Here is a 25,874-nt window from a genome sequence, read left to right as displayed (position 1 = left end):
CACCAGCCCAAAATGAAACCTTGGCTTGCAGTAAAGGATAAAATGCACCATGATCGACATCAAGCCAGATGCAAACTTTAATACTTGAGAAAAATCAAGTCTATTACACTTGAGTGCTAAAAAGACAATTATCACTGTCTTCACCACAGTGAACAGGGCCACCTATATTTAACCTGGAAAAGGAACATGTATAAATCTGTGTATGTTCAATAAATAGTGGGAAGCTCAGGCAGAGACTTAGAACTTCCCAAAACCTTCATAACTGATTTCAAAGAGTACTACATATACAATACAGACACTTCACATTTGTCAAACTTACTCCATATAAAGAAGTATTACACCAAAGATTACACAGCATTTTATTTTATATCCAATACCACCTACAGTTTAACAGCAACCTGAATTAAATGGCCTTGGCTTCAGTTTATAAACAGTTTAAGCATTCTACCCCCATCCCCGTATACAACTAAAAACAATGGGATCACATTCAGTAATACAATTATCCCTGTGCATAAAAATAGAAGTGATTAATTTTAAGGAATCCAATAGGACTGCAGGTGTAACTAACTCATATAACCGGTTCACAAGATCATTCTGCTTCCAGCTCTTAATGCAACTGTTATAACTTGAAGGAAAACATTGGGGAAAACTGGCATTTTCCAGATTAGAAACAGAAGCACATCACTATATACTTGTTGTAAGTAAATAAAAACAAAATTTTCCAAAAACACACGAAAAGGGCACTTACAACAACACTGGGTGACAAACAACAAAACCACCAGAACAAATGATACTGACATTCAACCAGAATGCAAGCACCCGATTTCCTATTTGTGAAAAACAAGATCACATTTCAAGTGTAACTACAGACTCGGTAGGAAGCAGAAATTAGGCAGTATTACAGATATACATACTACTCAGCAATGGCATAATCAACAGTCACCTAACCTCATCTTATTTCAAGGAGCTGGAAAATCAAGTAAAACACTAATCATATTCTACCTAAGGAAAAAAAAGCAGAATGACAGCAAAGAATCACGAAGTCCCTCAAAAAAATGTGAATAGTACAATAAGGAAATTAAAACAAATTTATTACTTTTAGGAGTGCAAGGGGTTTTATGTTTCATCTACTTGTTGCAATGGCAGTGTTTCAACTTTAAACACACTTTTCTTGGAGCAGGGTAGAACTTTGACAATTCATTTGTGGAGTTAAATATTGCTGATGCACTTTGAGGAAGAAGAGAGTTCAAATAAGACTAGTTTAAGCAAAGCTCTAACTGAAACTTCTGCAGACTTCTGCAGCCTTTATTCTCAATAAGGATTCTGAGACGAAGGGGCACAGTACTGAACATACCCAGGTATGTGCTCTCCTATGCAGTGCTGAAACTATTAAAAAAAAATTGTTGTTTCCCTCTTTGCAGACTTTCAATTTAGAAACAAAGGCACAAATTTCCAGCCTTAATGGGAAAAATCCAAAAGCCAGTAACAGATCTATTAAAATGATATTATTAGGACATCACCATGAGAAAAGGGACTAGAAATAATGGGAAACAACAAGCTATTGTCCAGTGCCATTATGAAGAAATATGAAAACCAACCCTTGATTCCTTATCATGTTTTTATATTTTAAAGACATTTCTGAAAATGCATGAAAATGGTACTTAAGGTAACCAATATATTAAGAAAACGAAAAGGCTAACATGACACCTCCTCTCAGTACAGCAATTATTAATTATTGTTTTCTCATGGACATCATTTCTAAGTGACAGAAGACTCAGCCTCTTGTATAGTACCACAGATTATAGATTAAATATTCACATAAGCCACACCTGCCAGGAAAAAAAACACAAAAACATTAGGATAAGGAACCAAGAAGTCACTGTCACAAGGGTAAAGTGCCTGAAGATGGAAGCAAATCATCTAAAAATTGGCCTGCATATGCTGACTCAGGTAAAGATAATGAGGTTAGAGTGCATATTATTTCCACGTAACTTTTCCCCTTTGAGAAACAGGTTTTTCTGGTTCATTGATAAATCAGCTACGTTATCAACTTTAAAAAAAGAAAGAGCTCAAGGTATAACATGACTGTCTGTTAATTATGTTGAACCAAAAACAACCCACTGCCTCACTCTTTTAGCTTAAGCAGTAAGTAGGACACTCAAAATAAATATATTTTAAGACATCAAAGCATCTAATATTTGTTTCATAAACATAATTGGTGTTACTCCTGAACTGAGGTTAACATACTGCTTCTCTGTGACATGCTGATTCTTCTTCCCTCAGCTTTCACATAGTATTTCAAATAGCCTATAGGTTCTGTGTTTTGATTAAATTGCTAACAGCAGTACAAAGATTAGAATTTGTATAATAATTTACTTTGTTTCAGTTCCACAGAAAACGCTGTAACAGTGCTGATGGCTATTTTATCTACCAATAATAATTTTATCACTTTCCAGCTATTTCAGATGTCATAATTTGTTTGGAAATACTTCTCTAGATGTGTCACAACTAGTACACTAAGCAGCTATGCATTCCTAACGTCAGGAAGTAGAAAAAAGAAAATTATAAATCTATGAAAGATGAACAGTATATGCGGAGAATTAGCCTGGTTATGGCAAACATTTTTTTGTTTCAAGAAAACATTTTTGCTTGTATTTTTAATGCATTCCAAAGCCCAAAGACAGTGTATGTGAACATTTCCTCCTCCATTTTAATATATTACAAATACACATGGCATAGTACATGTCTGGATAGCAATAGAGATATTAAGAAAATAGACACTATCTAAATCCTATTACGAATAAGAAGGCACCACTGATTTGAGGTTGTGTCCAGACATCACCCAGTCCATTTCATTCTTATTTCTAGCTTTTGAGCCAACCTTTTTTTCTGATTAACCTATTCAGGCAACTTCTGGTTTTCTCACCACAAATAACACACATTCATAGTAGTATTTCATCATGGAGAGTTCATTCACAGTGTAAGTTGACAGTACAGATTCTTTCTCCACCTGAAAAAAAAAAGCAGCAGTTTTCAAAACACCTTTTCTACAAGAACTATACAAGTTTCTCTTAAGAAAAAGGTTGTGATATACTTACTAGATTTCAAGGCCCATCTATACACTCTTTTTAAAAGTGGGAAAGCAAATAATTTGCAACACACAAACATTTGATTCTCTGAGAAGTTATTATGTATGCCATTATGTTGAACTAAATTTAAGGTAAAGGTTTACTCAAAGGAGTTTGTCTGGTTTATACCAACACTACTCAGAGCAAACTACAGCACCTTCTTACCTCTATATGGAATCCATATTGCAGTATAACATTTTTTATATCCTCATAGCTTAATTCTATAGAAAGTTCATTTCCCAAATTTTCAAAGTGGTAGAGAAGAGGACCTAGAGCACAAAGATGCAACAGAAATGGCTATTAAAAACACAAAAATGTTTTAAAAATCAAAAGCACATACTGAAAGTGCAAAGAATGCCTACATCCAGATTCACATGTTCAAATACAAACAAAAGAACTAATTCTATCACTCGAGTATGACTTTTATAACAAATTTCAGAATCAATGCAGAATGAAAACAATTTACTTCAGCTGCTTTTCCAACAATGAAGTCTTATGTCCTACCAGATTGTGTTTTCTGTATCTTAACATTTCTTCAGTCTAGCATCACTGCTGTCTCTATAGAACAGAAGGCAGGACATGCTGTAGTCTGCCCTGGGGCTCTGCTTGTACTCTGTGACTGGCCAGGACTGGTGTAGTGACTAACTGACCAGTGACTGACCGGTTTCTACTATATAAAATGTTTAACTCCTGAGTTTTGTCCACCATTCCTTCACAATGGGAGACTTAAGTCTCTCTTCTTTTGAGCTAAAGATTTGTGTGAGGGATTTTGGATGGTATGTGTAGGGCCGCTACAGAAAAGTTACAAGCTGAACACAGCTGTGAGAATGCAACCTTGAAGAAGGGAACTGGGAGGATTGTTATTGAACAATATATTGTTGCAAGCTGGGAGCTGCTGTTAGCCGGCAGAGCACACACCTGGCAGGCCTTGTTGCATGCGCCAGCCACGCATGCTGCAAGATCTAGTCAGTACTTTTCCACTGAATCTGCTGAGGGTATAAAAAAAAGCATGGTTCAAATTGGAGAGAGAAGACACAGAGCACGCTCTGCAAACCACAGGGGACGCTCTGAAGGTGCTGCACCTACCTCCCTTCTCTGTGATGACCACACTAATGGTCACCCTCATGCTCAGCAGTGTCTCGGGCGTCATCAGGCTGGTAAGGCTCTCATAAAGGGAAAACAATACGCTAGTAACTGCTTATGCCAGGCTATAATAGAGCAATACGCTAGTAACTGCTTATGCCAGGCTATAATAGAGCAATAAATACTGTTGTGTTTTTAAAATATTGTGTGTTGGGTGAACTTTGTGCATAGGAATCTTGCGAACCTGTTAAAAGCATACATAAACCTCATTTCCAAAACTTCTGCTTAGTAGCACAGTAGAAATGAGACAATAGATTAAGAAAAAAAATGCAAGGGTATATTTACACACAGAACAAATTCTATTTCCTTAGAAAAATAACAAAAAAGAATACAGGACACATATATGTCAAATAACAAGCATTTGATGCATGAACGCAAAACCTGCCACTGGTAGGATTTACCTCTGTATTTAAAAATTATGTAGTGTTGATGTGATTGTAACTAGCAAACATCTGGACATATTGTGGACAAATCTGAGATAATTTCCAAGCCCTAGATGTTTCTAGCTCTAAAGAGTTTTCAGCTCAGACACATTCATCCCCCCAATAATTTTCAAGTACAGACCCTGTTACGTGGTCAAACATAACTAGCAGGGCTAGCAGGAATAGAGGTTGGTCACACTTGCCTACATTTATCCATATTCCTCCAGGCTTTAGTATTTTCCATATAGTATCAATGTAATCAATAACGTTATGTGCTGTATCTATGAAAAAGCAAGTTGCTATGCAGTCCCATGTATCTGCATAAAAAGAGCAAATTATATAGACATTAGTTTCAACGTTTCTATCCCCATAAAAGTTCCTCATTTAACCCCAGTATTTGTTTATACACTCAGCACTACCTTCAACTAACAACAACTGAATGCTCTTCATTTTGTTTACAAGTAAATAAAACATTTAGATTTATATTACCAATAGTTAAGTTGAGGTTTGTGTGATCTATATAGCTATATATATGAGTATATGTGATATACACATATACACACTCTAAAATGATACATATTTAGTATTTATGCATTTTATAAAATTGCTCACTTATAAATATATCTCCTTTTATATAATGTATTATATACTGTGAAATGTAAATATTTTAACATTTCATATAAATGAAGGCCCAAGTGTGCTATTACTCACCTGTCCTATGAATTTCATTACCACAACTTTTAGAAATACAACGGCAAAAATAGCCAGTTAATTTGGGCCTCTCTAGTTAATATCTAGAACAATAGAAGCCTGTACACTGAAGTCTACTTTCATAAATCAAATAAGCTTTAAAACATTTTACGCAGTATCTGCGTATTTCTCAAGCTGTTTTTCACTAGTGAATTTAACAAACAGGATCTTTCAAAGTCTACCTTTTAAAGCATGACTCTTCCTGTTTTTCTCTAAACATGTATCCATGAAATTGCAAAAGTTTTTAAGTTCTGAAACAAAAAAAATTAGAAGTCTCAATTTATGCCAGTATCAGCTGTTCTAATATAAGACAGAACCTTTGGAAAAGTTAAGCAACTATAAGAAAGGCTCCTACAAGAAAACATCTAGAAGTCTAGCTGCACAATAAACAGCAGATCAATAGCTATGTGGTCCTGGTGAAAAATTTATATGGGTCTCATAGGGACAGAAAGGTGGAAACAAAAAATAGATATCTGAGGTGATAATCCAGTCCTGTATAAGGGAAAAAAAAATAGTGAATTTAAATAGGCACATACTAGAGTATTAGAATAATAGAATCATTAAGGTTGGAAAAGACCTCTAGGATCATCAAGCCCAACCAACAACCCAGCACCACCAGGCCTCTTAAACCACACCCTGAACTGCCACTTCTACACGTCTTTTAAATACCTCCAGGAATGGCAACTCTACCACCAATCTGGGCAGCCTGTTCCAACGCCTGACCACTCTTTCAGTAAAGACAGTTTTTCCTAATATCCAATCTAAACCTCGCCCAATGCAGCTTGACACCGTTTCCTCTCGTTCTATCACTGGTGACCTGGGAGAAGAGACCAAAACCCACCTTTGCTACAACCTCCTTTCAGCTGGTTGTAGAGAGTGATAAGGTCTCCCCTCAGCCTCCTCTTCTCCACGCTAAACAACCCCAGTTCCCTCAACCTCTCCTCATAGGACTTGCTCTCTAGACCCTTCACCAGCTTCGTTACCCTTCTCATGACATGCTCCAGCACCTCAATGTCTTTCTTGTACTGAGCAGCCCAAAACTGAACACAGTGTTTGAGGTGCGGCCTCACCAGTGCTGAGTACAGGGGCACCATCACTTCCCTATTCTTGCTGGCCACACTATTCCTGATACAAGCCAGGATGCTGTTGGCCTTGTTGGCCACCTGGGCACACTGCTGGCTCATATTCAGCCAGCTGTTAACCGGTAACCCCAGGTCCTTCTCCACCAGGCAGCTTTCCAACCACTCTTCCCCAAGCCTGTAGTGTTGCATAGGGCTGTTGTGACCCAAGTGCAGGACCAGGCACTTGGCCTTGTTAAACCTCATACAATTGGCCTCAGCCCATCAATGCAGCCTGTCCAGGTCCCTCTGTAAAGCCTTCCTACCCTTGAGCAGATCAACACTCCCACCCAACTTAGTGTCACCTGCAAACTTACTAAGGGTGCACTCAATCCCCTCATCCAGATCATTGATAATGATATTAAACAAGACTGGCCCCAACACTGAGCCCTGGGAAACACCACCTGGGACCGGTCACCAACTGGATTTAGCTCTGTTCACAACTCTCTGAGCTCAGCCATCCAGCCAGTTTTTTACCCAGTGAAGAATACACCCACCCAAGCAATGAGCTGCCAGCTTGTCTAGGAAGATACTGAGACAGTGTTAAAGGCTTTGCTAAAGTCCAGGTAGACAACATCCACAGCCTTTCCCTCATTCACTAGGCAAGTCACCCTGTCATAGAAAGAGATCAGGTTGGTCAGGCAGGACCTGCCTTTCATGAAGCCATGCTGGCTGGGCCTGATCCCCTGGTTGTCCTGCACATTCTTGGTGAGCTCACTCAAGATGAACCACTCCATAACCTTCCCCGGTACCAAGATCAGGCTGACAGGCCTGTAGTTCCCCAGATCCTCCTTCTGGCCCTTCTTGTAGACAGGTGTCACACTGGCAAGCCTCCAGTCATCTGGGACCTCCCCTGTTAACCAGAACTGCTGATAAATGATGGAGAGTGGCTTGGCAAGCTCCTCTGCCAGCTCCCTCAGTACCCTTGGGTGTATCCCATCTGGCCCCATAGACTTGTGAGTGTCCAGGTGGAGCAGCAGGTTGTAAACTGCTTCCTCCCGGATATGGGGGGTTTATTCTGCAAGCCATCCCTGCCTTTCAGCTCAGGGGGCTGAATACCCTGGGGATAACTGGTCTAACTATTAAAGACTGAGGCAAAGAAGGCATTTAGTACCTCAGGCTTTTCCTCATCCTCAGTTGCAGTGTTCCCCTCCATGTCCAATAGAAGATGGAGATTCTTTTTTATTCTCTTTTTGTTGTTGATATTTGTAAAAACATTTTTTGTTATCCCTTACAGCAGTAGCCAGGTTGAGTTCTATCTGGGCTTTTGCTTGCCTAATTTTCTCCCTGCAAGACCTAACAAGGTCTCTGTACTCTTCTTTTGTTACCTGTTAAGACTATATATAAAAGAACTGGGTAAATGCTACCCTTGATCAAATCCAAAATATGTAATTGGTATAGTAGGCATTAAAGATAGTCTTCTGCAGGTTAATTCAATATTACATTAGTCATAAAACATTAGTCATAGCTGCAATAAGGACAGCACAACTGACCTGATATCACAAGAAAAAAGGTTATTTGTACTGAGAGAAGTCTCATTCTCTAATAATTATCATCCCCACAACATGCGCCTGAAATATTTACTATTGACAGTCAATAAGTGTATCCCAGTCACATTTCTTTTTTTTTTTTACACTAAAGAAGTGACAATTTACATTGTTCCCTTTGTAACATCATTTTTCTAAATCAAGTAAACCTTTCCATAATACTATTATGCTGTCTTATTCTGAAAGAGACTACTGCAACAAAGGTCTGTTAGGCAAGGAGGTGTCCGTATTTTTTTATAACTAAGAATAGCAAAGCTGATTTGGAATCAGAAAAACTTGCTACAGTTAGCACTTTCTACTCAATGCTTGTAGGTACAGTTGCCCTCTATTTATAATCATTAACTGTCCCATAACAAATACTCTGAAAATACGGTTACATGGATACCTTAGAAGTTTACATTTACTCACTGCACTCGGAATAAATTTCTTGAAAATCCCCTGCTGTCATAGAGAAGTTTGAACCAGAAGGAAGACTGTGAGGATCAACATCAGGGAAATAAATTGGACGTATCTGATCAGCAGATCTTCTGTTATTGCTGAACTGATGAATCCAGGGATAAAGCTTACATGAGTTAATTTCAGAGCATCTGCAAAATACAGAAATCAGCACAAGTCAGTTTCAACTAATCAATAATTCAATAATTTCTATTATCTAGAAATGTAGAGTCAGACTTTCACCAAAATCCATTGTTTTGTTGATAAAGTTCTTGCAAAAGCCACAGGTTTTCTAAAGGACTTTTATCTAGTTCATAACACTTCAGACGGCCCATCTGTTTATAAACTGATGAAAAAAAAACAGTTTTACTGACACACAAATTATCACCACAAAATAACTTCCTTTTTAATGTTAAAATTTGTTTTTCCTACTTTTTACCATTTCCCCCAACTTATTTCTCCACATAGGAGAAAATGCACAAGATTATTTTTTAAGATAAATGAAATTTTGTTTTAGTACATTCAGAAGAAAGGCTAAGCTTTTCTGGGTCATATTTTTTTCTATTAAAAAAAAAAAAGAGTAACATAGCTCCATGAATTTTATTGGAGAGATTTGTTCTCATTCTAGGTTCTTCTGTCTTTTCTGAACCATAATCACAGGTGTTTTGAAGCACAGCAGAACAAAAGCATTTTTCAGATGCTAACTGAAAGGATGCTTTTAGATTTAAAAAAATAAATAAAATCCATTTTGCAAACCGTAGTAGCTTTGCACTAGATGTTATTTTAAGTTAGTAACATCTGGAGTGTTGCAATTATGCTAAGTGAACATGTCTTTGTAAAATAAAATCTGTGGGTTGACATGATCAACTAAGTCAACTTAGTTTTAAAAGTTATTAAAAAACCATTAAAGTATAAAAAGCAGCTTTTCCCACAGTCCTATAAAATCAGTTTGTAATTAAAAAATGAAGCCACTGTCTTTCAGAGACAACAAAGAACACATCTGTCCTATAAGACATGTATCATCAAACACTTAATAAACTGCAAGCAGTCTACCAGGTTACAGAAAGCGCACTCTTGACTGGTGGATAGAAAACATCTGTGGTAAGAGTCATTGAAATAACATTTGTTTACCTTCTTCATGTCATATTTGTATTCCATTTTACCAGTGAAGAAATAAAAAAACAACATGTATTAGAGCAGCACTACACTGTGCTCATTAACTGTCTCCATATATAATGAATAAATATCAGATAAATGCAGTCAAAGAAAAAATAGCAGAGAAAAAGGCATAAAAACATAAGCATTATTTTCATTGAGGAAGGCATTTCTATTTTGGTTGTACAAAAAAAAACACAAACAGAAGAAACCACAAACCAAAAAAAACACCACAACAACAAAAAATCCCACACCAAGAAACCCCCATATTGGCCAACAAAAGTTGTGTTAACCAACTAAGCTGGCGAAGTGTCTGGAGCACAAGTCTTACGAAGAGCAGCTGAGGGAACTGGGGTTGTGTAGCCTGGAGAAGAGGAGGCTGAGGGGAGACCTTATCACTCTCTACAACCAGCTGAAAGGAGGTTGTAGCAAGGTGGGTGTTGGGCTCTTCTCCCAAGTTACTAACCATAGGATGGGAGGAAAAGGCCTCAAGCTGCATCGGGCGAGGTTTGATGATCCTAGAGGTCTTTTCCAACCTTAATGATTCTATGGTTCTCCATATGCTCCCTATTTGTATTATCCTCAGAATATTTTTCGTTAACAATGAAGATTTCTCCAAAAGCAAGGTAAAGTAAATAAGACAACTGAGTAGATTAGATTTTTTTTCTGAGCTATAAGGGAACATACACCTCCCTGTATTTTTTTTCCAGTACAAAGTATATTCATGTTGGCTTTTGAAAAGTTCCAAAAGGAATTCCCAATTTAATATAAAAGACCAATCCTCCTCCATAATCAAGCTTGAAAACCTCCCCTTCCAGATTCAGTAATTTATACTTCAAAACTAAGTACTTCAGTCCTTTACAATTCCATCCTTCCAACAAAAGAGGTATCATGTAAGTTAGGTTATAAAACTGTAACATCTTTAAGTGTGATGCACTTCACTTTTTTCCATAGAGGCAGGACATTTACTGTTCAACAGTGAGTCAAAGAGATGATTCTGGAGAAGATGAGTAGGTCAAATCTTACTTCTGACCACCAATTTAATGATAAAATGCTTAATTGTTTTCATCCTCAAGGCATTCATGCAACAAATAAAATTAAGCAGCCTCCTCAAAGTATGAAGATTTATCTAAAATTAAAGATTAGCCAATTATTAGCATGAATTCTACTGGTATTAATTAAACATTTTTTTAACTAACCCTACTCTGACTTGGGTACAAAGCAATTTTATATTACTTCAACTGAACCTTCTCAAATATGTGTAAGTGGGACTACTGTTACTGAAGGGCTATCAGACCAAGGCTACCTCCCCTGTGCTCTGAATCTCCAGCTGCAGGAAACAGCAAGTCAGCAAACAGGTGCTCCTGCCTCCTCCACATAGTTAAAACACTCCAGTGTTGTCTCCCCTCCTGTCAGATGTCAAAGGGAAGTAAGGTGTGTCATGTGCTCTAGGTTGCCTGAAAATTTTAGTATGCTTTCCGAAGGCAGGAAAACACCTTATGCTATTCAGTTTTTGCTCTTCCAAAACATGTAAGAAATGAAGCGTGTCTTTACATCACCAATGATCACCTCTGCCACCTGTCATTATACCCAGAACTCATCTAATCACTAGAAAATACTCCAGCAACAAGAAATTTACCCATACCAGAAGCAGCACAATGTCCCATACCTTAACTGATATCTTCAGCTGATACTGATCATTGCTGTTTCTTCCAGTTCCAGGAAGGCAAACACATCCCTTTTAGAAGGCTAACTGGGAACAGCCACTTAAGACTAAAATGAAAGATCCCCGAAGTCCCTCAGACCTTCTTAGTAGGCATTCCAAGCCCACAATTAGATCTGACAGAAAGTAATGCTTGGATTTCAACTGAACTGAGATTCAGAGTCAGGTTAGTGGTATTCTCTTCCATGCTAGCAAGGAAACTTGTGACTGCTAACTTGCACAGCAAAGATGGAGATCACAGCAGCTGACAACGCCCAACTTTGCTGTCTAAAATCGAATACTGTTAGTAAGTCTAATGCATATGCACCTCTTTGCTAGACATCTGATACAAATAGGAAACACCATATGAGCATTACAAGCTAAGAATTATTACTATCGTAAGCTTAGCATGGATCTTCAGAATTCCATGTATAGGCCAAAGACTCATTATATAAGGAAGACAAAACCCATGTTATCAGAGGTAATTAGGGGTGAAGTTAACTTTCAGATTTGAACCACTATGACAGCTGATCAGTGCTCCCAAAAGATGGGAAATAAATGCTTTTATGCTGCTTTGAATAATTTCAAAAGTTCCAAAGAGCATAAGAGCCAGCAGAGCAGTAAGGACAAGAAGAATGTGACCTTGTTTCAGTAGCTGCAAGGCTTTAGACCAGCTCAGCTCTAATATTGCATTTCACCACCAGATAAGAGTCATTCAAGAATGTAATAAAAGAACAAATAAAAGTCTAGCAGATATATATTTTCATCGCATTGACCACTACTGCTTAAGCAGACATTTAGCAGCCACAATAAATAGTGTTTTCCCCTTATTGTTTTTGAACAGCAAGCTGTAACAGATTTAAGATCATCACAGTCTGCTGTGTGCAATCAGCCTACAAACAGGGTCCAAAATATCAAGATAATATGGAATACAAGGCAATAGTTTACGTGTTCTTAGCAAAGATATATCATTTCAGATTGAAGAATGAGTGAGCTGGCAAATTCTGTCTCTCTGAACTTAGTACCAACTCCCTCAAAAAACAAAACACCCCAAGACCTCTTTCATACTTGCCCACCCATAGTCTTCCCACCCTCTTTCTTAAAAGAACAGTTATATTTGCTGCCTTTTTTCCTCTCTAACAAGTTAATTATTAAAACAAGTAACTTCCAATGCAAGTGACAATATCTATTACAGAAATGTTACACTAAATTAAACCTATACAGTGAAATTTACTACAATCAAATTTAGTACCTCAGTGTAACTGTAGAACTATTAACTATATTATTTTAGCTGTTACTCAGTGACAGGGCTTCCTTAAGAAGTAGTTTAGTGTGCTTCGGTGGTTGTTTTTCATGTTGGAAGAGTGCCTAAAATGTTAGTACAGAAGGTAACACTTTAACAGATTTCCTCTGTTACTAATCACCACTGCTAAGTACCCTGCACATATTAACTAGTCCCTATTTTGACATCAGTGAGATAGGTGTGCATTTTACAGAAACAGATGTAAAATAAATCATAAAACCTATTCAAGATTATGCAGAACATCTGTGGTACTATCTAGAGATTTTAAGTCTCAACTTAAAAGCCATGCTTCCTGCTATAATTTTAATGACTCAGATACAATGCTTCCTTCCCCCATTTATCCCACTGATTTTTTTACATTAAAGCATTCTAAAAAGTGGTTATGTGTGGCCTGTATTAGGACCTAACAAATCTATTCTTGTAAGTATTATTCAGGTTTTACTCTTTGATAATTTTGCCTCCCTAGGTTTCAATCAGCAAGTAAAACATAAGCTATGTACCTGTTGAGTACAAAGTTAGAAGAAAAGAGCATAAAGAGGCTCCATTCATTTCCTTGGCAAGCATAACCGAGCATAGCTATTTCCCACGCCAATCTACCTAGCCCAGCACCAGGTACCAGGATATTAACTTTGGAGAAATCCCTGCAACAGAACAAAAATAATAGTTAAGTCTTTATCTGATACCTCTTAACAAAACTTAGAGAGCTAGTCAAACTTTTCCCCCCCCATATACTTAGATATTATAATGTATTTTTTTTATTATTTTACTTTTCAAATGCAAACTGATCAGACTGATTAATTGTACAGTCAAAATAATTCATTTAAAATTACTCAAAAGAACATTTCACAATACAGATCATCATAATTACAAAATAATTGTTTTCCTGAAAACTTTACCTTTAAGCTAAAAACCTCTTAAGAAAGAACATTACCATAAAACACCATTTATTTTTCTATGAGGCACACTGATAACCAGTAAATATTCTAGACATCATCTTGGTTATATCACATGACAAATAAACAAGTATTTTGACATCAGAAACACAAAGCAAACAAAACTTGTGTAAGCTAATGAGCAATTCAGACTGTAAAAACCTCGAAGTAGTTACCTTCACAGCAACTGTGGGTTTTAAATATGCTGTTCACTGATTTCACTCAAGCACATTAAATGATGTAAGATTTCCTACATCAGAGTACACTGCAGCTCCTGAACCCTTCACTTCCTGTAACTAGGCATAAAGTTGAAGACGACCAGAAGACATCCCGCAGTGTGTGATTACTGAGATACCTAGAAAAACCTCTCCCATCTTCCAAGTTAAACAACTAATATATATAAGAACTAAGAATCTGAAATTTTTCTCCCCTTTCAGGTAGAAAAGGCAATATACACATATTCTAACCATTAGACTTCCATCACTATGAAATCAAACCTTCACTCGTAAAGCAAAGAACACTCCCATGCCAAACTGAAAAGATACTTAATCTAAAAAAAATAATTTTTCAGTTCCCAATCATAAACAAGACTTCATAATTTCATATACCAAAAAAACAAGTGTGAACACTCAGACTGCCCTCCCTTTTGCAAGTCACCTTCAAAGGCAAAACATACATGTATCAATTTATACACAACTAAATGAAGTAAGCCACAATCAGCTTTTCTGAACATATGATGAAAGAAAGTAAATGCAAAGCCTTTAACTACATAAAAATTCAGGATGCCACAACAGCTAGCATGCTGCATAAGCATAAAGATGAGTGAGGGAGATATATAAATTCTGAAAGGTAGTACATTTCTGAAGACTAATAACCAAAAAACCAAAAACAAAACATAATTCTTCTCTAAAGGCCACACAAACTAAGAAAGCAACTTTAACAGCACCTTTTGGTTTGTGGCTTAATCATGTAATTAGTGAAGCCTCCCAAATGGAATATCAAAATTCTACTCATTCCCAATTTTGATTTCCATGCCATTATACTTTCAGATTCTTTGTTTTCTGATAAACAAGAAGCCAGAAGTAAAAATTTTGCTATTACTTAAGAGCACTCCTGTGAAGCAACAGTTCTCCTTACCTCTCTTCTACAAGGAAAGCCAAAAGAAAGCTAGCCAGGAAGACTTACTGAAAAAAGATTAATTTAGGGGAAAACTACTTGGTCAAAACAAAATTTTTGAAAATAGGGACCCAGAAGGAAAAGGAAAGTCCACTTCATGGGAGAAGCTAGAAAAAAACTCAGTCTTACAGCTTTTTCTAATCGTTGTGCTATATCTATTCACTGTTATTCCAAATGTTTTCCTATCTATTCCTTCATTTCCTTACCATTTAATTTTATTTACAAAATATTTAGACTAGCTCTACACTGATTTTTGTACCCCCGTGTGGACACCGCTACAATTAGTGGGTTGAAAAGCCTTACGCCACTTTGAAGGTTATCATACATTTATTAGAAAAAACACTTCTTAAAACAACCTAGTAACAAGGAGTTATGCAGGTATAATGACACTTTGAAATCTGCACTTTTATTCATCCTAAAATAAGATAAAGCCTCCACCAGGCAAGTGAGTTGATTTTAAATGGCTTGCAATTTTCTTGTATCTTTTTTTTCCACAATATAAAACTTTTGTATCTTTGAACTAATTTTCCCAATTCTCTCTTCAAAAACAGTTGCTTTTAACTGCACTTTCCTTTGCTCCTTTATTAAGGGATCAATGTCTGTGTGGAAGCTTATTAGCAATTTAATTTCCACCTATACTCCTCATATGATTTGCTAGGGACTGGTGCTAGCTACCAACTTCATTTCAGCATACAGACAGCGCACAGATAACAGAATGAATACAAGAGAATCAAATCTGGGTCCACTAGCATTGACACTAGCCTTCCAAAATGGTTCAAGAGCATTTTAAAATCTATGATCAAAGAAATCAGTTATGTGGCAAGCGTACTGTGTAAGAAGTAGTGATAGTTGGTAGTGTCCTGCTATAAAAAAAATGCTCAAACACCTTTTCCTTTTCAAGATGTTTCAAAGGAATTGTTAGTGACAACCTGCTGACAAATTTCAAGAAAATTAAGGTATGAAACCATACCTTAGAACATACCTTAGAACAGCTAGAAATTTTTAATTGCACAGAAGCTGCTTTTTAATGGCTAAATACTCATAAGATAGTTTAGGAGGATAGAAAAACCTGCTTTCCTTTGGTGGATATGTAACTGCAGCAGTAGCAAAGACAATTTAAAAAAAATCCCAAACCGATTAACTGATAATAGCCCAAGGTTATCCACAGTGAAACTAGCCTTGAACTAGACAGCAGCAGCAGGATTTCTATAACACAGATCTAGCATTGGTTAGGAACATTAATGGGTATCCAACAAGTAAGTACCCATTAAAAACCTGTGGGGCAATAGGGAGGAAACCTTGGCCTGTTAACCTGACAGGTGTGGGGAGAGGATGCTGGACAAAGAGCATGGAAGAAGGCTGCACAGTACTGCATAGTTTGGCTCAACTATTGAAACTGCAGCAGTCTCTTAAAGAGACAGTGGAGAAATATCAGAAACAACTAAAACCTACCATGCCATTATTGTACTGCATTTTGCAGTCTGATATTTTCAGCTTTTAGAACTTTAATGCCATTAATGAAGATTTTAACTTGGTGTCTTTTTATGGGAAAAATTACACGATAAAAATATTGGCTTCTTATTTTATGCCTATTGTGCTCTAACAAAAAAACAATTGTGCTGAAGGGGTAAACTGAAGTTCAGCAAAAGAAAAATGAATGTTTGTGATCAAACACAAACCTCATTTTCATAAACTAAACACTGCAATCCAGCATTAGCTAATGATAATAAGTGATAAGAAATATACAGCCCATACACAGAATATCAGCATAGAATCACGCTGTGGGACCCCTTCTTTCCTGATGTCTTATCTATGTAATGTTTGTAAATTTAGATGGTGAAACAGATCCAATTCTCATTTAAGCCAATGTTTAAAGCAAAGTTTAGGCTAAGCACAAATTTTGACAAGATAAAAAACCCTGCAAGGTCAGATGTATTTTATATAAAAGTCAAATAAAATTTGTAAACGCAGAAATTTGTATCGCTATAAATGTGACTGAGCACATGCAAGAAGTATAGCAAAGCTCGGCCTCAGTACTAATAAGCTATGTTTTATAAGTAAAAAGCAAACTAAACACTGATGGCTTCTTTTGGGCTGTCCTGCCAGTATCTTGGAATAACTGAGCTCTGATAAGCATTATCACTAGAGTCTTCCTCCCCACACTGAAGGACAAACACCCACTTCGGATGTGCTTTAAAACCTATTGCTACAGAAAAGAAGCAGGAAACTGCAGGAAACTAAAAATATTTCATTTATGAAAGAGCAGCAACAACAGTCTTCAGCATCACCAATCAATTGCTGGACAGCACGACAGATTTAAATCTCAAGTTACAGGTGGTTCCCAAGGCCAAGTTAATGAATGAAAGAAAACTTTGGAGAAAATACCCAAGTTTTCCATTTTTGGCCATGGAATGATAATTAACTAAACAGTTAACTATTTCTTCGGTTGCTTTTGGACAAGAGTCTTTACATCCTTTCACCTAAGTAGAAGGGATCATATAGTAGTGAAAGAAAATAAAGACAACAAAAGGGGAATTAGGGAAAAAATAATGTTATCGGTATGCTTAATTTAGACTTTCAACTTAATGTTTCCCCATAAAAATGCTTTTAACAAACACATTCCATCAAGAAATAAAAATGTGTCTATGGTTTACTGTTTCCTCCTACAGAAAGCAGTGATCGTGGTTCATTCAGATCAAAGAAGCCCAAGAAATTCAGATGGCTTTATCAAAATGTGGACAACACTACAGATACCCTGTGAGCTGAAACACAGTTAAATTACAACATGAATAATGCAGGAAATTTATCACTTCTTCAGGAAGACCTCATCTCATGGGACTTAAATCTGCTCTTTTGATCCTGCTATCAGATCCTATGTTAAAGTGGTAAGAAGAAAGAAGGAAATATTTCTGAAGAGGGAGGAATGGGAGGCAGAAACAATTTTTGACTTTTTTTTTATTTTTAGATGACAGTCTTGTCAGAAGACTGGACTGAAAGAGAAGATAACAGTAGCACCTACTCACAAGACTGTTCTAATTTACAGCTGCTTTCAACCATTGCTTATGTGTCTTCTGCTTCCTGGAAGGGCAAGCATACAGAGTACATCACTTCTTTTCCTGTTCTTTGCATACCAACTGAACCAGTGCAGGCCAATCTTGCAAAGAGCAACATCACAACCTGCGTATGCATGGAGCAAAACATACTTCAATAGTTTCAAAACTAATATTAAATTCCTTTTTCACTTTATTCTAATGCACAGAATCAATAATGTTAAAAAACATGAACTAGAAACTGAATGTACAATTGCACTGAAGCCACTGAAGAGTAAAAGGTGACTCATACTGACAGTGTTGAGTTTACAATATTTATTTCTGCATCTTTTTCAATGAAAAATACATCCAGACAGAGCTGCTTTCATCAGCCAGTACCAACAGTACTTTCATTTCATCATCTCAGGAGACTTCAGCATTCTGTGCTACAAAAGGGAACTCTAAAGAAATACAAAATCTGCACTCTTGAGATTCCATCTACATGCCAGCTTCCTGCATTAGCGCCCACAGCCAGTCCTCTCTAGAGGAAACAGACTTGGCACCCACTATATGTGACAGCCAGAATAACTTCACTATGGTCAGTTCAGGCCCTGGCCATCCCTCCAAACTGAAACAACTGATCCCCTCCAAAACTGTAAAAAAGGAATCAGATTGACCAGCCAGCCTGCCCTGCCAGGGAAGTTACTTCTCCCACAAGGGAAAGGTAGCATTGCCAGTTAAGCCTGGTAATACACAAAGAGAACAGGCCCTACTGCTTCCTGCCTCAAAGAGGTGAGTACACCTACTTAGGAGAGCTTCCCATCACTAAGAGTGAGCTGATGACAGTAAGTAACAATACATGAACAGAGAAAAGGTTTTACGTAAGTGCTATGACAGTTCCGTAATGATCGTGAATATTGAACTTCTAAATAGGTATGTAGGTACCACACATTTTATAAACAAACAAAAAAGTTTCATTGGAAAAACTCAAACTTGTAGTAGAAATATTTGATCTATCCAGCGAAGTTTTGAGATTTCTGTAGAGGCCAAGAACACCCAACTGGTATTTCAGGGCCATCACAACAGGGGCAGAAGCACTGTCCTATTATTTGTGTTTTGACAACAACCACCACCAGAATTCCTTGTAAAGAGGCACAAAGCTATCAACTTCAGATTCGCCCATTGTTACCATATGTTGCTTCCTAATCCAACTGGAGGTTTTGAAAAAGTTCATTGATGATAAATGTAAAAGTCAAGACTTCCAGCTCCAGTCACATATCTCTTAAGATTTGATGTAAGTTACCTCTCCCATAACCAAAATGCTTCAAAAGCTAGCATACAGACAAAACGTGAACTGCTAGTTCATATTTGAGATTAGGATTTAGTTCACATTTAGATTTGATCCTTGAAGATTAGGATGATTATTTGCAAAACTAACTATGACTTTTCCTACAGATCTGCACATCAGAAGCATAGCATGTAACCTGTAGTATTTAATTCATTTTTGTAGGGCACTATTAGCACTAAAAACATTGCAGAAAGTTCACTTTCAGTTAAAACATCTTTAATGGTGTATCCACACTGAGATAAGTTAACACAAGGCAAGAGAAAACAAGCAACCATATCCACTCCATGGTCTGCCACCACTAACAGTCTTTACTAATGAAAATTAAAAGATGGCTAGTGGAATGTATTTTCAAATTGGTGAAAGTGCATTATTAGCAACTACTGAGAAAGAAAACACATAGTAACACCCAGCTCTACCAAACCTAAGTTCTGACCTGTTATGAGTATGAGGTTCACAATTTTTCCCATCGTAAGAGTGTTAAGTTTAAACCAGAATTACTTTATGATGACTAGGCTGACTAAATGCCAAAACCATTAAACACAGAATTCTTACAGCAGTAGTATCTTTGAGATACCACCAGTATACCTCTACTTACAGTTACCTAAAAAACCCTGCACTAATTACTGTTTTGGTGGTGTTAACAAGCCAACATAGTCACAAAGCTACCATCACAAATGCAGCAAAGCTTTTTTAAGGCTTGCCTTGTAACATCTGTCTGAAACCAAGGCTGGAATTAAGTATCTGCAGGGTAAATTCTTAGTGCAGTAAAACTGCACTAGAGGCTAAGAGTCATCTTCCCTCCTTCCATCATGAAGGGCAATACTCACGCTTGCTGCTGTCACAAGGGTCCTTCCTTTTATCTGCAACACACACACTCTAAGAATCTGCTAACCTGCAAACTTTACCTCACTGAGCCCAACTGAGTTCACTTCACAACCTCCTGAGGTCTCTACTTGAGAAGTTAACAGATATCCTGTTATATCAAGCTGCAGAAGAAAAAATAATTATTCCTGGTTTGTCTCATATTCCATTGTGAAGTTTATGATTACACTCTTTTCCAACACCTTGTATTAGAAACAAAAACCTTCTGGATTAAAAAAAATATTCCACTGCATTTGCAGTACTTTCTGTATTTTTAAATCCAAGTATTTCATTACTCCATAAAAACTTTCTTAGATTTGTGCATCAGTGTACGCCCACATAAAAATAAGTCTTAAACACTATTACCATCTTTCTTTTGGGAAGTTCTTTACAATTTCACTAATGATTGGCTGGTAGCAGGAATCTCTCTCAGGCTTTCCCTCTTCACTCCAGTCTCTCACAAATTGTTTCAAAGTGGATTTTAATTTATCCATGTCAAATGTTGAAGCTGGTGTAATCTTCCCTCTTCCCTGATTAAAGTGGGGTGAAAAAAAAACATTAATGGAAAATGTACCAAGTATCTATAATTTACTTTTCTTTTTAAGACTAAAAACAGACAAAAGCCATGCTGTAAGGGCTGTTGGGAGTTTCAGCTGACAAAGCACTTGCCTTTCTCTCCTGGGACTATGACTGAAATCCAGCCTAGAATCCTGAACAAACTGAGTTTGCTGGTCTCAGTTCGGCACCCAAGAGACCAAGTTCCACATCACAAAGCCATACATAGTCTGGCACAGCAGAGGACAATTGGTAGTCCTTACTCAGGAAAGGACCACGGCTGAGCTAGTGCAAAGGCTGAACTGCTCACCCTAAGAAGAGGATCCTTTTAGGTACTGATGAGGCAACACTGAGAAACTCATTAGAGCTGCCCATTACTGTACCCTTCCTGCAGATACCAAAAAACTACTTCAGTTTCTGTCTCTGCTGGCCTTTTAAATCTGACTGCAATTTTTTAATAGAGATACTGCACTGAAAAAGCAGGTAAGTAGTGAAAAGTTTTTATAGGTAACATTAAAAATACTTGGCCTATCTGAAATTGTAACTGATTTAGCAAGCCACAGCATATAATAAGCTATAGCAAGACAGACAATTACATTTACGCTCTACATAGTTAACTGAAAAAATAACTTTAAAATGTTACCAGGGAGGAGCTAGAATTCTGGAGTGAAAAAACTGCTCTTTTACAATGATTACTGTAATTTTCCAGATTCACAATTAGGTTTTATAAGTGCAACTACAAGGACTGACATCAAATAGTTTTATTAAACACTGTCTCTACAAGATGTGAAAGCCAAGAGTGAGAAAATATAAGCAAACAGGAAGTATGAAAGGTGAAAATAAAGGCAAAAGGAAAGAAAGCTGGAGGCCTAAAGGTGTGAAAAACAATGTAGAAAATGCCAAAGCATACAGAATTTAATTTTGAAGTACGAAAAAGTCCTTTTTAACATACGTCTTCTCCATATTCTTTGTTTTCAAACATATGAACGCAGTCATTCACAATGGTCTGTAGTATCTCTTGATTATGATCAATGCACTTCCGAATCTTGTCAAGGTGAGGAAGGAATTGAGGAAGAAGACTCTGTTGGTTAGCTGGCAGAGACTTAAACTGCCTCTCTGTTCTGTTCACTCGTTCGTGCATATTCGTTCTAAAAGGCAAAAAGTGTAAGATCTTAATTATATTTAGTGTGTGTATTCCTTCTAAATATCTAAATTCACTCTAAGCTACTCCAATTGCAATTATTCATTTCTTTAGACACAGAACACGATCAGACTTTGTAATTCCTTTCTAGAGAACATGCTTTCAAGAATTTTTTAGGCAAACTGGTTTCTTTTAACCTCTACTTCTACATTACCACTCTTTTTAACATGTTGCAGTTTAAGAGGACTACTGTTTTCTTCTTGAATTTTCATCATCAGCCACTCATTTCCAGCACAGGTGATCGCTACCTTAATACATGGATTTACAAAATCTAATGAACAGCCAGCCCCCAACCCCATCAAAACCAGCCAGATTGGCTCACAGATCCAATCTAAATTGAATGAATAGCTGAATTGTGTGGTAAACTTTGGCTACAGAAATAACAAAAGGTGGAGTGGCCATATGAATCCTCAAAATCAACTGCTTCTGAAAGAACTGTAAAAGTCACCGCTGAACTATATAGTATGGCTGACAGAACTCCAATAACTTAATAAACTACCTCCTTTTAACAGCATATTCCTCTCAAGTATGAGTACTGTGAATTTGATTGTGTAACTGGTCCAAGCTAAAAATAACTCTTCATTTCCCCACTACAAATGTTCCATGAAAAAGGTGAATGAATCTACTGCCAAGAAGTGTGTTTCTTCCTCCTTCTCACCCGGAACAGTTCTGCCCTCCACCTTGTCCTAGCACTCACCAGGCCTGCCCCAAAGCTCATTTAACTTGCTAACCCTGAAGAGACCCGTGTAGATTTTGAGATTTGATTTCTGTCAGTTTAGCAAGTCAAGTTGGCTCAGCACAGTCACAAGGTCATAAAGCCCAGATAAGGAATACTGCCCCTTTTGGCAGCTATGAATCATTTTATCAGGTCAAGTCCTACCACAGCTTCTCAAACTCTTTTGTCAGCATGAAACAGCACAGAGTTGACAACCAGCCATCAGACAGAGTAAGGTGCAATTGCTGCCATTTTAGCTGCAACCTTGTTTTCCGAAAAGTGGGTTCATTCACCCAGCGCGCAAAATGCCAAAATACACATAGAGCACATATTTGCACAAAGGTGGGTGGGTGCTAGGTGGTAACTCCACAAAGCCAGCACACAGCACCAAGAAATTACAAGCTATTTATACAGTTAAATGTATCAGTAACAGCCAATACTCACACTCCTCAGCTGATCTTTCTTACTTCATCTTAAAGGTACAGCTCCCTTTAAATTTGCTACACATTCTCAGACAGCAAGGGGCTTATTTGAGCAGGGGGATTTCTGATCTGTGGGCATGATTTTTAGTATTATAATGAGGACAGTCCACCTTAGTGAACACTTCGTTTTAAACATGCATAAAATCTCCCAATTAGTTGTCCTCGGGTTCCTACTTTATCACTCAGCTTACAGCAGCTTCTAAGGCAGCATGTTCCCTTTCATCATTCTCTCAGTTCTTTTTCAAGGATAGAGTCTCAAAACAAATGCTCCCCTACCTCTCAGTTCCCTCCTCTGTCCACCCAATTCTGTTTTGCAAAGCTCACATGATCCATTGCTATTACTTAGTGGAAAATTTATTTTTTTACAGGACATCAACCTCAGTCTAGAAATTTGACCGGTTAATATCTCCAGTATTACATACGTGCCACTAAGAAGGGCATGTTCACTGCAACAGCTACACTGGTTTAAAATGGAATTTAAGAACAAAAAACAGAGAAGGAACAATAAGAAAAATAAACTGATCCTCTACATAAAGCAGATCATCTTAGCTGAATATCTTCTTCAAAATTTTGTCAGAAAAATAATCTTTGAGCCACATATTTCATTAGGGGCCACCCTTTCATGTTGAATTGCAACTTTCTAGCAGAATGAATAATTCACTGAAATCAGAACTACACACAAATAATGATAAATCCATGTATCTCCAGAAGACAAGAGCTTTAACCTGGACTCATCTGAAAGTATGTTATTGCCCTACTCGTACAGATGTTTCCAATTAAATTATTTTTAACTATCAAGACATGTAACTTGACTTAAATTCGGAGTTATTTCTTTAAGGCAGAGGTAACTTAATCCAATTTCTGTACTGGAAACTTAAGTCATATCCTTTTGTTATGTGTTAACTAGAACTGAAGTATTCAAAAGCAACCCTGAGTCACAGCTGAGCATGAGGTTGAGAAAGATGTTCTCTGCATCTAAGGCCTGAGGATACAGTTACATCCCTGATATAACTAAATTACAGTTGGCTGTTGCGCTAATAGTAATAACCAACACAAAGTCTTTGGTACGGCCAAGCTGAATTGGAGAATCCAATTTAGAAGAGACATCGAAGTGTCATTTAGACCAACCTCCCGCTTAAATAGTAGTCCGGGAAAACAAAACAACCCGAGTTATGAAAACAGTTAAATACCACTCACTCCTTCCAAAAATCTCACTGTGATGTAAAAATCACACTTATATTACACTAACGCAAAGGGTGCAGCACATAATAATGATTCACATGACGGGAGTTTGTCAGCTGAAGTATACAAATACGTAGCGCAGCTACATCCCAAATCTGCTTCCCAAATTTAGTGTCGTTAAGACGGTTTACCAAAATACTGTCGAGGACCAGACTTTTTCACCCACCCCCACCCCACTCCGCTACTTGAGTAACTTTTATTTCCTCTTCCATTCAGTGGATTCAGTGATTCTTCAACAGAAGTCGACCATTCGATAAGGCCGGCCCTCCCCCCACCCTTTATCTCGTCCCTATGGGGCCATTAAGCCCTTTTCTGACTCACAAATGTGTAGAAAACTGAAGTTATAACAAAATGGCACCCACTAGCCCTACCAACAGGTCTTGTCTCTTGTGCAAATTAACACATCTTTCAAAAATTTCCCCAATAATGGAAACACCGTTTGCATGTCTTCGCCAGCAGGAGCTACTATTGTTTTGAGCACTCTGCAGCGTCTTAAAGCACTTTATCTTGTAAAAAAAAGAGACCTTTTACATACTTTTCAGGTGCGTCGTACTTAGAGATGTTGGGTTTTTTTTCTTTTATGCTTCCTAGCTGACAACAACTTTGTGTACCCAGAAACGAAAGGCGGGCAGAGATCCTTTCCCGACATTTTATATGAAAACACCACTTAGACTACTACCGCAGAGGGGCAGGGCCCGGTTACCCGTAGTATCGGAAGGCGTTGATGATCCTCCGGAAATGCTCCCGTTCCATCCGCTCCTCCTCCGCCTCCTCCTCCACCCTGGCTGCCCTGCCCGCCGCCGGCGCCAGCGCCCTGGGCTCCTGCGGCTGCCGCCTCCGCCGCTCCTGGCTCAGCGAGGCCGCCGCCGCCTCGATCTCGCCACCCGCGCTCTCTCCCGGCCACGGCAGCTGCTCCCGCTCCTCCTCGTGGCCCCGCCGCAGCCCCCTACGCATCGCCTTGGCCGGCGGGTCCCGCTCGCCCGGGGGAGGTGGAGGTGGCGGCGGCAGCGTCGGCGGTTGCGCCTTACGGGACACGGCGCACGTGGCCGACATCTCCCCAACGGCCGCGGCCGACAACCCGCCGCCAACAAGCCGCGCCCGGCCCGCACACACCCGCCCCTCCCTCCTCACTCACTTCCGGGGAGGTGGGGCGGGGTAGGAGGAGAGAGAGGGGCCGTGTTTGGCGGCTCGCCGGGGAGACGGGAAGTCTCGCGAAAAGAGGGGAAGCGGCGGCAGACGCATGCGCACTCCCGGCGGGGGCGGGGGGTGCCGAGGTGTTTCTGTACGGACAGGGTGGGCAGGTGAACGATAGAACCACGCCAACGCGAAGCACAGGCAGCCCCCCCCCCTCCCCGGGTGTTACCTCAAACATATATATATATATATGTTGGATGAAATGGAACAGTGCAGGAGTTATTAGTAGTTAAGAAAGGATCGCGGTTAGAAGTAGAAGCTAACACCTGATAATTTTAACAAGGTAGTAAATAATGCTTAGGCCAGATAAGAGGGTATTAGTAATATGTGCCTCATTAACAAGAACCTACTAAAAGAATACAAATCAGTAGAACTTCACGGACTAACAGTGGAAACATCCTGCTACAAAGAAGGTTGTGAAGATAAGGGAAGGTCA

At 38.3% G+C, this 25,874-nt stretch overlaps 1 protein-coding gene across 3 annotated transcripts; it reads right to left on the bottom strand.

Moving 5' to 3' along the window:
- Positions 1 to 335: 335 nt before the first annotated feature.
- CARNMT1 (carnosine N-methyltransferase 1) lies at positions 336 to 25,397 on the bottom strand. 3 transcript variants are annotated; one of them, XM_064439528.1, is made up of 9 exons: positions 24,948 to 25,397; positions 21,557 to 21,752; positions 20,416 to 20,579; positions 13,204 to 13,344; positions 8,517 to 8,695; positions 5,626 to 5,694; positions 4,897 to 5,010; positions 3,294 to 3,397; positions 336 to 3,010 (listed from the first exon to the last, which is right to left on the bottom strand). In XM_064439528.1, the coding sequence occupies exons 1-9, from the start codon at positions 25,295 to 25,297 to the stop codon at positions 2,903 to 2,905; spliced, it is 1,425 nt and encodes a 474-aa protein (XP_064295598.1). In that variant the 5' UTR covers positions 25,298 to 25,397; the 3' UTR covers positions 336 to 2,902. The 3 variants fall into 3 exon arrangements, with proteins under 3 accessions (XP_064295598.1, XP_064295599.1, XP_064295600.1); XM_064439529.1 differs by lacking the exon at positions 5,626 to 5,694; XM_064439530.1 differs by lacking the exons at positions 4,897 to 5,010; positions 5,626 to 5,694.
- Between the last annotated feature and the right edge of the window lie 477 nt (positions 25,398 to 25,874).

The sequence above is a fragment of the Phalacrocorax carbo genome, chromosome Z (genome assembly GCF_963921805.1).
Source record: "Phalacrocorax carbo chromosome Z, bPhaCar2.1, whole genome shotgun sequence".
In the NCBI taxonomy this organism is placed as follows: Eukaryota; Metazoa; Chordata; class Aves; order Suliformes; family Phalacrocoracidae; genus Phalacrocorax; species Phalacrocorax carbo.
This window is presented reverse-complemented; position numbering and strand designations above follow the sequence as displayed.